Here is a 13681-nt window from a genome sequence, read left to right as displayed (position 1 = left end):
TATTAATTCTCTAAACAGATATATATTTTTATTTATGTAGATTATAGATAATATAAATGTCAAAAAATATAGTTTCTGTGACTCAAAGAGAAGTTGAATTTTGATTGTAAAATGTGAAAGGTTAAAATGTAATCACTCCGCCCATACGATTTTATTTTACAATGCATTTAGCTTTTTTATTTTTTATCTAATCGAAACAAGAGCTATGGGAGAGGCTGCAGTTATACAACTATTTGCATTGTTAAAATAAAGCGATCGGGTCATTACGAGGCAGTTACGCGATCTACATTATTCTCGGTTAATTGTTCAACTCAGCGAAGCAATGTACATATATGTCATTGTCGAGTCAAGTCCTCGCTTACCTTCTCCAATTCTTTGAGACTAGCTGGCGAAACGTCGGAGTGCCTTCGGATTTCCGAACTTCGCGGCGGAGCTAGTCCGGTTCCAAGTGCGCCTATCTGACTTCCGGTGGGACCGAGCCGGGCGTCGCTGTGCCTCCTGTGAAGGGTCTCCAAGCTCGGCACATCCAGCATCGAATCTGTGGATTCCTGTGTCACTATCGGCTGGTCCCTCGAGGCGATCTTTCGACGGCAAACGCTACACCGCCAGGAAGACTGTAACATTTCCGGAAAAGGGAAAGCAGTCAACACTCGTTCACGTTACGCGGCCATTTACTGACGTCAGGCCATGCATTTCATATAATTACTTTCCAATTATGTTTAATTTTAAAACTGTATACTATCACTTTGGGTATTTGACTACGCCATTTAATAGAAACTTAGGATTAAAAACCGAAATAGCTTTTTAATAGCACTATGTTCGAATTTACAACATAAACTAAACTAATGATGAAATTTGAATTAAATTAAAGCTTAACATATGAAAATAATAGATGAAATAAAATACAAACGTTTAATATTTATATCAATTAAAAGAAAATCGCAATTCCAATCCTTAATCCACAATTCCAAAAATGTTTTATTACAACTCTCGAAAAAGCGTATATGCAGTTTTCCACTCGTGGAATATAACGCATTATTTTTTATATATTAGTTTTAAAAAAACTGCTTTTTTCAAATTGCTGGAAAAAAAACCCGAAAAATTTCGATTTTTTTCCGAGAAATTGATTTTTTTTGCAAAAAATTGCTATGTCAACAATATGCTACCAAATTTTTAATATTTTTCATCATATTAAATATTAATTGGGATTCAGAAAGTAATGTAAGTGATTTTATGTGATTATTTTAATTTGTTCGTTAAAATGTGTAAATTTTTTGTTTAAATTAGATATAAGTTTATAACTCTTATAAGTTATAACTCGATCTTGTATTTTATAGTAGGTACCTATTATTAAAATAAAACATCTCGTATAAACGAATTAATAATGAGTTAATTTTTATGTTTACATTTAAATACTATATTCCTTGAGGTGATGATTTAGCGTAAATTAATTTAATTTCATGTTTATATTAAATATTTTTAAAGAGTTTTAATTGTTAATAATTGTCAAGAGCCATACATTTTGTTTGAAAAGTACATTAATTCTGTCTTTTTATTATTATTATTATTATTATTATTCTTGTGTAATTAGTTTTTTTTTATTTCTTTTGTATTTAACATTATCAGCAATAAATATATGCTTGTTATAAAATTTTTAAATTTTGAAAAGTATATCAAAGTGTTGCAAATGTAATAGGTTTTTTGAATATATACGAAATTTTCCATTGAATTTTTCTACTCGTTGAGAAAGAAACCGAAAAAATCTGCGGAAAAATTGAAAAAAAAAACCGGTTTTCTTTCCAGTCTTTAAAATTATATTATTATTTTTACTTCGATAAACAGCAATGCAAATGCAACAAACATGCAAATATTATTAACTTAACTTTTGTAAATATTATTACTGTAAAGTTATTGTATGTGTAAAATTAATATTCTGTAATCGTATTATGTATTTGACCTGCTTTTTATTTTATTTATAATACGCGAAGTTAATAGGAATTTGAGGATGCTTCATGAAAACAAAGCATTTTCTCTTCCCACGTGTATACACACCACTACCGCGGAAGCGTCAAAAATAGTGAATGGAGCGCGAATGCAAATCTCGAAATTTACTAAATGCGCGCATTTCCATCGCACACGTGATTTTTCTACACAATCGTGCGGTTTTGTAAACTGTAGAAGAATGTATATTTTAATTTAGGTTACCACGGAGATAGCGCTGTGCGCTGCTATAGAAATGAATAGAAATGCGCGATGAATAGACTCAGAATGATTACGCACATTCTACCGAATTCGGGTTGCCCGCAGGAATGTCGTGCAAGGGCTTGCCATCCATTGTAATCCGGCGCGAGATTAAATCTCGTGCGATCGGCTGCGCGCATTTACCGAATTTATCAATTACGCGTGTAATTAGAATTAACGCCCGATCAGCATCACGCGTAATCAGCGAGCGAAGGGCAAACAAAATCGCCTTTAAACCAATTAATCTTCGGCGCGATTAAACGCGGGGCGAATTCGCGCGGCGCGAGTCGCGAATAAATTTCCGTTAGATCCCCGCGTTTATGATAATATAGTGCGAAAGTTTCGAGCCACCGAAGATATACCGGTCGCTTTTTGCTTCCTTCCTTCCTCCGTGGATTTAATTATCGACACGAAGCGCGCGAAGGCCCGGGCGAAGAAACATAATTGTCTTAACAATTTCGGGGAAAAAAAAACTTCAAGTAGTCAAAGGATGGAGGCTCCAATAATTTCTCGCGGTAATTTCCTACAGGCGGGCGCCTACAGGGGCGATAGGTAGAAATTCACCCCTGACAAAATCCAGAGAGAGACTGCGAGAGTGAATATAAGCGGACGCGGTAGAGTTGCATGTGATTTACACGAGTTCATATTAGTCTTAAGGGACGTTCCTTCTTGCTATCGTAAATTTTCAGCTTTTCTTGTCACTATCAGTCAACAATTAGCTGTTCCTTTCGCGTTCGCGCTTAGAATGCAGATAAAATCTTCGACCTCAAATATTTTTTCAAGTTTCTTTATAAAACGAATCGCACACATTTCTTACTTCTACACGATAATTTATTTTCTGCCTTGTATATGATGTAGACAACGCACACTATAAAACGATCGTAGCTTTGCGACATAAAAAAATAAAAATACAAATCGCGTAAACGTGTTTATTTGCAATTATACAAAATATGGCATGTTTAAAACGTAAAAGTTTATTGCTTATTAATAAATGATAAAATAAACTGACTCTTTGGTAGTAAAAAGGGAAATCAAATGAAAATCGCAAATGACGTCATTTATACGAAATGTCAAAGGACGGCTCCAATTATACGTAACGTATAAATTAAAAAAATAAATATTTAAGGACAGCAACGGTAAAATATCACGATTACGATGTTACTCTCGAAATTAGATTTTCACAAGCCTTTCGTTTTCCTCCGTCTTCAAGCCTGTTTTTCTTTCGTCCGTTTCGGCAATTAATTTGCGCCCAGGCGTCATCCAATCTCGTTTTACGGCAATATTTACCAACGGAAAACAATGAACAAGCCGGTTAATTAAAAATGGAGGCGTGCAGAGACTCACCGGATCGTCGGAATTCGTTGTCGTCGAATACGAGGCGCAGTCCTCGCAGACCTTATGTTGACATTCGCAACAAGTTCGCGAGACTTCCTCGGGGCCGAACGACTTCCGGCATACCCTGCAGTCGTCCCCGCTGCTTGTCTTGCCGCCCGCTTCTGGTTTTCTGGAACATCGAACCCCGATCGAAACTTTATTAAGCGCGGACCCCTATTGTTCGCTACAATGATCTTTCCGAGCATGTCCTCCATTATCAGAATTATTGTCAAACATATCTGTTGTTGGGTTGTCGAGTATTGAGATAAATCTCTTTCCGCAATATACCTTGAGATAATTAACTACATTTTATTACATGTTATATAAGACATACTTTTCTAATAATGGAGAATGAAGAATTGTGATAATGATTATTTTCGTGATAACTGAAATAATCATTGATCGTGAATAAAATTCGTGATAAGAAAAGTATTAAACTATTATATTCGGTTGGGAAAAACTATATTTTCTTTATTTATATTTGAATAACTTGTTTTTATAAAATATGAGAGAAGAAAAATTTATCGAGTCATTATAATATTACCAGGTTTTTTATTACACAAAAATAAGAATAATTAATTAGTTTTCTTATACACAATAATTACAACACGTTTCAAAAACATATCATGGCAACAAAATTATTAATATTTTTTTTTATTATAGCATACACACGTTATGTATCTCTGGTCTTTTCTCAAAAATCTTACGTATCTTCTGCAAAAATAATTTTATGTTGTAAACATTATTAGAAAACTAATCGAATCCGATGCAACCATGTTCATTTGTAGAACAGCACGTTCGTTATTTGAACAAGCGCGAGTTACTTAGCTGATCAACGAGGAATCAATCCACGGTCCTTAATGGACGTGTCGTATTAAATATCGCTCGGCTGGATGCACGAGCAAACTGAGCCGGGCAAACGGTTGAAATAAGGGTGGGTCGCGCCCGTTTAAACTGACAGTGAACTTCATGGATCGTCTTCCGCATGGATAATGTCCGCCGCAGCGGGCTCGTTCGCACGTGCGTCCCTGGCGAATAAATCTTCACCCGCACGAGGTAGCGTAGCGCGCGGATTAACAGCGATGGGCTGTTATCCGGACGAAACGTTTTCAAATAGATTGCAACTGGCGAAATAACGAGTGAAGCTCCGATCGTCGCGCGGGCATTGCAACTATTCGATTGACGTGTATTGGAGGATGCCGTCATTATTACAATTATGAAGAGCGGAAAAATAGTTACTATAATTAATTGCGAGATATTAATATAATATATATGATATTATAAATGATATTATATATGATATTATAAATGATATTATGTGAAGAAACTTGAAAAAAAAACATTAGATAAATTATGAGTGCAAAATTGAGGAATAAGTTTGAATAATCTTCAAGTATAAAAGAATATATTTTTTGATGAGCAATATAAAATTAAAAAAAATAAAGTATTGTATTTTTAAATTACAGAATTTACGTTCTTTTATCATATATTTTATCAAAGTTTACTATATTTAAACAATTAGTATTCTAAATATATTTATACCCTGAATTACACAATACATTTTTAAAAATATTTTATTTTTTGAGTTATTGGACAAAATTTTTAAATATTAATATTGCACCGTTGCAAATTACTTTTGTTAAAGATTAATTGTTTTTAAAAGTCTCAATGTAAATGGAAATAGAGGGTAGTTTGGCAGGATATCCTTTGGGAAATGAAACTTTTATGTGAAAAAGCGCAATAACTGGGATTTTACTGTTACATGCCTATTCCATGCATTTTTTCCATTATTGTTTTTCGCAAAATGTTATTTACAACTAAGTTAACTGTATTTTGACAGTGCCGGTGCCGATGATAAATGTATACCTTAATGCAAAAATGATTAAATTCAGTTACGAGATGCTCAAATAATGATATTTAATGAGAAATTCAGAGTTAAATAAAATCACTAAAAGCAACGTACTAATACAAATACTGTATTTTAGACTATTGGTAATTAATTATGGTAATGAGATATTCAAAACATCATGCGATACATGTAATATGATTCAGGGCAATATCCTGATGTGGAGTGTTCGAAAAATTGATCAACTCGAAATTATATAAAAGCGAAGAAATCTTGTATTTATACAGTTGCAATGAGCAATGAATCAAATTAATGTTTCGTAAATTAATGTTTCGTAAATTAATGTTTCGGGAGAATATATGTGTATAGTAACATAATAATTGAAATATATTATACATATATATTATTAATATATATATATATATATATATATATTGTAATATTAATAATTCTAAATGGCGTGATAATTATATATAATGTTATTACAGATGGTAATATTACAGATGATAACATTACATTATTGGCCCGTTTTTTTGTGGATAATATATATAATAATATAAGAAAATATATTTAGACTTAGAATTTTTGATAAGAAAAATAGAGATAGAAATACATGGTATGTCTAACGAATGCTATTAGGATCAATATAAGCAGGAAATATCAAATTATTGTCATATTGGTCTGCATAGCATTTCTAACAATTTTCTATTATATTTATTTGATTTAATTTTTAGTTATAATATGTGTTAGAAAAGGAGGGCATTAAGTTTTATTAGCACAATACATTTTGAAAGCATAGTATCTCTTGTAATACACATATATTAATTGAAAATTTTAATATAAAATGAACTATTCATATTTTATATGGATTTACACTTTATCAGAAACTTACGGTTTCAAAGTTTCAATAGTGGAGGAATCCTCTTTGGGCTGAATGTCCTCTACCGGGGTGACCTTGGCCGGCTTCGTCACTGAAAAGAGAGAAAGGGATCTCTTTTATAGTATCATACTTCACGAAGAGATTGCGACAGTCCTATCCGCGGGCTCTCTTACAAGCTATATCCTCCGGGATCCCTCGCAATTGGTGAATCGATTGCCGCAAATGCTTTTCCGCCCCTTCTGTCGCCGCTACAGAGGGTCTTTAAAGTTCCATTTGGAACCCTTAAAGAATATCTCTGGGAGGATTCGTTAAGTATTCAGTCCCGCTTTTCCCTTTAGTAAGGGAAAGATGCCGCGGCGATTTTATCGTGCGCGATTTGCCGAGAAGCTTCCTAATCGAGCGACGGCGTTATCGCAAATCTTTGTCGGCCGCGCGATTTCGAGGGTCGGCCGAGATATCGACAGAAATGAGTTTCCGATGTGTTCCGCCGAAAGAAAGGAAAGAGAGAAAGGAACGGAAATACCTTGATCGCTTCTCGAAACTACGACTCTGTAAAAAAAAAAACGGATAGGGGAATCGAAGAGAATTGCGTCTAATTTTATTCACAGCGGAAGTTATACATAGATATATATCAGTTTTCCAGATTACTGTAATTACAATTCGTTTGCATCGTTTCCTTGTTATTCATCGTCACTTCGGGTTAATAAGAGGGAAATATTAACTGAAAAATTGTCACTGCATGCTAATCGCAAGAAGTATTTCTTAGCGTCAATGATACCGTATTTGTATTACCAAACAATGCTTTCGCAGTTCCTCAATTAACCCAAATACTCTCCTGCGAGTAATCAAATAATCCGCGGTTCTTCTTCCGTCGTGAGCAACATTGCGGCATGAATTAACAGAATGAAAAAGATTACTGTACCGTGAGTCAAGAAAAAGAAATTAATTTTCCCGCGAGAGTGCTCTTTTTCCTTACACCATTGTGGTGTCTCTTTTTTTATTTGAGAGATTTTTTTTTGGTTAGAACTTAAAAGTTAGAAAAGAGATTTTTTTGTTAGAACTTAAGTTAGAAAAAGACAAAAAAAATGCTTATATTTTTAAAGATTTACTTTATTCCAAAAGTGATCAATAAAATTTATTAAGATATTTATAACAGTTCAGCTATTTTCATATAAAAATTATTTTCTCCTGGGGAATTTGTAAGAAGATTATCTTGATAAAATAGTCTCTGTTAATTTGAACCTTCTAATTCTATTGAAACGTCCTTTTTATTGACAGAAAGATTGTGTGAAATTCAAGGCTGAAAGAGCTATTCTTTAAGAGCTAGACATCTCGACAGAGAGGGTCACGAAGGTAAAAATGGGACGCATCGCTTTGTAATTAACGCAATTACTCACTGAAGTGATGCGCGACAGTACAACTTTTTGCGAGATAAATTTTCGCGTAATTTCGTAGAGACGAGAAGCGAAGAGATTGCTCCCGCGGCAACGCAAAATCCGGTAAAATCGGAATCGTGCGCGAGCGCTGCATGTGGTCAGATTGGATTGGATCCAATTAAACTTTTAGAAAAACTGACTAGATGCCCATGATCCACCGCATATCACCTTTCTCGTCGCGGAAATTAACCGTCAGATCAAATCTTACGTGAGTTATGACTCGATCTGGAAAATACGCCATACGTAGAACGTTGCTCCGCCATTAAACAGTTAATTCCGTTTATTCCCACTTGCGAGCAATAAAAAAATTTTTTTTGGTTTAATTTCTTACCGATATGATATTATAGTACGTTTATCATATTTATTATAAAATAATTTGTTTTATTAATAGCGACATGTTGGGAATACAGATCGAAAATGTTAGAAAATGTCACAATGTAATTTTCGGTGTAATTATTTGTGAAACATTCTATTTAGAACTTTGGAATTTGATTACTTTAAAATTTTATTTTTAAACAAATCTGAGATTAATTTATTATAATGCAAATTTTATGAAAAATATTTCTATATACATTTACATATATAAATAGAAGTTTTCCGATATATTAATAAATTTGGCAATCTTGAAAATAAAATATAATCGCGTAGCAGAATCTTTTTCAGTTTAACTTAATAAAAATTTTATTTATTACATTTATGTGCTTGTATAGATATTTAAAAATTTAATATTTATAATTTGATCACACATTTATAAGTAATAAATACTTAATATTTTTTTAAATTTTGTATATTAAAATACTAGCATTATTAAATTATCCTGGAAATTTTTATTAAATAAAAATCTGTTTCATATATAAGTATATATTTTTAATTTATGAATATATTAATAAAATGATACAATACATAGGTACAGCTAAGAAACAATAAAATTCTGCACATCATAATTTAAATATCTTCTTCAATACTTAACCTTCAAATGGTACAAAAGTGCGAATTCGCACCGCGAAAATTTTCGAATTGCTGATATTTGCACAAAAACATTTGTTGTGGCTTATCCCCGCATACGTTAAATATGCCCGGTACCTTAGGTGACAGGTACAAACATGCACAGCTTCAGTTTCGTGCAGATTAAGGAAATATTAACTTCGCAAGTTCGTGTGGTGCATATTCACACTTGTATTCAAATAGTGTGTGCCAGATCGATGTCTACTTTTAGCGTTTTATAAATTTATAAACATTGTAATATGTTCCTTTTTTTACATTACGTTATAAACATTGTAATGTTTCTTTTTTTACATTATAATAACAAATAAAACATTTGTATGTATAATCTTATTCCATTTGTTTTCTCTGTCTTAACTTCCATAATAATATAAACAGTACTTTTTAATATAATTTTAATTATGTAAACGGTTTTTATTAATAATTAACTTTATAAATTGGCAAGATTTGTTCTTAAAATACCTAATTTTCATTGAAATTATTTTTAGAAAGATTCAAATTACTATTAAATGAACAGAAAATATTTCAACTTCTGGCTATGTGGAAAAATATTTTACTTTCTATTTTTGCAACAATAATAATTTTTTATTAAATTACATTATTTTAACTAAAGAATCACGCAAGTTTCACTTCATTTCATGAAATAACAAAAAAAAATGGCAGCTTTTCTCCGAAAAGGTGACATTTTCAAAACGGTAACTAATTTATAATTGCTTCTCAATTGTTAAATAGTATTTCCATTAAATTAAGTAATACCGCTGGATTTGTGAGAAAATTTTACCCTCAAAAAGTGCAGGGATTTTCAAAACATTTCTGTTTTTATCCTTAGGAAAGATGTACAATTTAAGAGGTCAAATTCAAATTCGCACCATTGTTCCATTAGTGGGTGCTCGAAAGAAGTGTATCATTTGAAAGTTAATAGTACTTAATAATTCAATACTTAATCTCATGCAGCTATGCGCATACGCGTTTGTAGAAGAATTAAATTACGGATGTTATTCAATAATTCAAGTCAGTATTTTGATTGTTGCAAAAACGAATGTCAACATGGTGACTCGGTTTTATTAATGAAATTAACTTTTTTCTCGCGCTGGCACCTCGCTACAGTGTTTTTGCAGAGACATGGTCGGAAATCGCGTTTCTGTTGACGTTAACAAAGCGGATTACCGGTATGGTCGACGAGCGCAACAAAAGAAATTCTCCGTGAACGACGTGTGAGAAATGTCAGGATTTTCCTTCTTGTAGCAATTACTTCGTTATCGTTGGGATTCACTGAGTCACGTAAGAGCTCCGGCTATCCGTGCTTTGACGCAAGACAAATCGTTATCTAGCTAATTGTCCAAAAAATCATTGGGAGAAAACGTCCCCGACATCCCTAAAGGATAAAAGTGATCATTACGACTTCATTCTTATCTCACGCTGAATCCAAACAGAAGTTTACAGAATATAGTCGGGGAAATAAAGAAGTGAAATGAAAAATAAAGAAATACTTCAAACTTAATGTTATATAAACTTGATATTACTTATAATTATTAAATTGAATTTATTAAGAGAAACACATAAAGGGCTTTTATTAATTATATTAATATTAATATTAGCATGTAAAGATATCCTTTATATCTTTAATAAATTATATTAATAAAATAATAGGGTCTGCGGCACAGCATTTTTTAAACAGGTTTTGCCGTTTAGTAAAATAATTTCTTTCTTGAAAAACACTTTGCCTGTTTCTGTATGATGTAAAATAGTTTACGAAACTTATATATATGTATTATTCGTTTCGATACCCGCGGGACTTTGAAAAACAGATTATATAGACAATGCTTCCTTAGTTTCTCGAAATCGCGTTTAACCAGGGACAAAAGTGCTCTCCACACTTGCTCGTATTTAATGTTTTGGAGGATTGTATATCTAGCCCAGCTCGTTGTGCTGTTCATGACGCGTTACCGCGTTCTTCCGGAGACTCCCAAATAACCATAGAAAAGACAAGAGGGTTTCCATCCTTTTGATGGAAAGCTCAACAGCATCTCCTCGAGTTTCCAGCGAAGGCAACTCGAACTTCCTCTCGGCTTCGAGTTTTCGGAAGTGCGATGGTCTGCTACAAACACGCGAGATTTAACTTCCTGAGAGTTGTGTAACAAGAGGTCGACCTCGACCAACTTGCATTATCATTCCACATCGATTTATCGTTTTGTATGGGAGGAGAAGACATTCGAAGTAATATACGTATATCAATTACGACCGTATAGGTGTTTCACACATAGCGAATAAGGAAGGATCAATGCACGGTCATAGATAGGATCTTGGTGCTTCTATTATTTTCTTATGTGATTTTACATATGTACGTATCCTAGCTTCAACGAAACTGCGTGCCGTTACTTCCGGATTTAACTCCTGATTGAAACAGGACCGTATTATCACGTATTAAATTGCTATAATCAATTTAATAAGTATACGTGATGTTCACTTGTATCTAATAAATCTCCCCTCCCCCGCGACGTCAAAGGATACGTAAGTAAAATCACATAAGAAAATAATAGAAGTACCAAGATCCTGCTATGATTGTGCACAGCCTTCCTTATCTGTTATCTACATTTGAAGTAATTTTTTTAGATCTCAACAATTTAAAACGAAGAGCAACAAAAATTGCTAAATTTGTTACAAAAAGAAATTCTATCGAAAAACATGTTACAGGATTTGCGATATTGAATAATTTTCAGAAACTGACAGAGTGACGTGAATTTTATTGCTTTTTTTCGTTTGATTTATAGCGAAGTCTTTTTTTTTATTTAGAACGTTTTGGTACACACTTCCGTTACTTTTACGCTATTGGGAGTTATTAATATCTATATATTGCTCTATATCTCTACGAATATCTTTCTATAATAACAGCGCTTCATAAAAATGACGCTGAATATAGATCCTCCCCAATAAATCGTTATCGCTTTAATATAACGTGAGCTAAATATGCTTTCTAACTGATAACGTAATATTCGCATCAGCAGTTCTTGACACTTTTTAACTTAAATAAAAATCAAACATTTTATAAATATAAATGTAGCATACGCAATGTACGCTTTTATGTCCAACACATTCTACAAAATCAATATATTTTGCGATATTTATTTTTCGCGACTAGAGGCATGTTTCCAATATTTTTCTAATAAACGCAAAACTTTTGAATGAAAAAAATGTTGAGAAAACAATATTTTGTTGAGATAATATTGATCGAAAACTTTAAGAAAACTTGTGGAAATAAGCTAAAAAGGATGGAAATCCCTTCAGTCGGAAATACATTTTTCCACGTTATGTGGAAAGTATAGCAGAAAATCAGCTCAGATAATAGGAAAAATAAATATTTGGCTTTTTGACAATAACATCGACTTTATTTATTACGATGTGATCAAAGAAAGGATATTTTTTTAATTTTAACTAGTGAGAGAGAGAGAGAGAGAGCGAGAGAGAGAGAGAGAGAGAGAGAGAGAGAGAATATTGAATATATACATTTCACGGATATGAAATATTTAAGATCTCTCGATCTCGTAATATTATATTATCTGCATATTTACCGTATTTGCGCTTAATATACATATCTATGGTAACTTTTATCGAAGCTTTCGATGCGGCCGTGCAATATACATACATGCGAAAAAATTTATTTCTATATTAATGTAAATCCAATTCAATTTTGCACGTTCGTACCAAGAGCAATATGTTTAGATGCAAAGGGGAAAATGTATTAATTTCAATACCGTTCGGATCGACTACGCATTATTGATCCTCGACCATCACTCGAGTGTTTTTTGCAGCGTGTATTTTCGAATGGCAATACGGATCGTCATTGATATCGATAGTATTGCGACCACTGTACACTAAAAAAAAAAAAAATATGACGATAATCGCGTAGCTTGCAAATATTTGTCAGGCGCGCGGCAGCTTGATTTCCGCGAATTTTCATCGTTCTCTAATAAGCCATATTCGCGTAATTGGATACGCGACATATTTTTGATATCACCACTGGCCGTTGCAGAAGGGCGGCCCCGGTCGATATTGTCGATTGACATTGCGCCTGATTCAGCGCACGATAAACGGACACGTAATTAAAGCCTACGATCCCTGATGTAACGTTCTCATAATATTAGAGATAACATAGTGCCGATGACCCATTTATATGTATATAGAGTTTATGACATTCAAAGCAATTAATATTAATGTAGTAAATGTAGCAATTATTCGGGACGCCTTGTTGTAAAATTATTAAAAAATGTGAGTTTGTTAGAATATTTAACGTGCGTCTACAATCGTAGCGGATAAACCATTATATAATTAGCAGATATTCTTCATTTTATGAAAAGTTAGACAAACTTGTATTTTTAAGATCTTTTTTTAGATAATATCCGGACGATTGTATATTCATTGCAAATATTTGGAATTTATTAAAAATTGTGATTTTCTTTGATGTTTGAGCTTTATATTTATAAAGAAAAATATGGTGCATTTTTTAATCTTTATTTTATCAAAATATAAGAATATACGTGCGTGACAGTCAATTCATTCGCTAGAATTTTAATTTAGAACTAGACTACCGTCAGATTGACGGTTTGTGTGAGGCTTTTTTTAAACACACCATATGCAAAGAATGCAAATAAAGCGTAAACAGTGAACAAGAAGAAAAATAATTATTACATTAGAATTCGGAAATTATATAACTTAATTGTGACGTGGACGTGAAGAATTTGCTGAAACCATATATAATGCTGAAACCATGCACTTGTTCGCTTTTCATTTTAACATCACAATATTTGTAATAAAAATTTATTATGTACATTTTAAAAAATACAAAAAAATTATCAAACTTTTTGAAATAATTGCGGAATGTACAGATTAATAATTTTATTGGAA

The 13681-nt window shown here is 32.6% G+C and overlaps 1 protein-coding gene across 1 annotated transcript in view; it reads right to left on the bottom strand.

Annotated features, from left to right (window-relative positions):
* LOC105451885 (regulating synaptic membrane exocytosis protein 2) overlaps positions 1-13681 on the bottom strand; it is a 176108-nt gene that overhangs the window by 94902 nt on the left and 67525 nt on the right. The window contains 3 exon segments of the mRNA XM_011692600.1: positions 363-614; positions 3586-3745; positions 6354-6432. Coding sequence (XP_011690902.1) covers positions 363-614; positions 3586-3745; positions 6354-6432 — 491 coding nt within the window.

This window comes from Wasmannia auropunctata, unplaced genomic scaffold (genome assembly GCF_000956235.1).
Source record: "Wasmannia auropunctata unplaced genomic scaffold, wasmannia.A_1.0 LD336041.1, whole genome shotgun sequence".
NCBI lineage: Eukaryota > Metazoa > Arthropoda > Insecta > Hymenoptera > Formicidae > Wasmannia > Wasmannia auropunctata.
The sequence above is the reverse complement of the archived record's forward strand: the minus strand, read 5'-3'. Positions and strand labels throughout refer to the sequence as shown.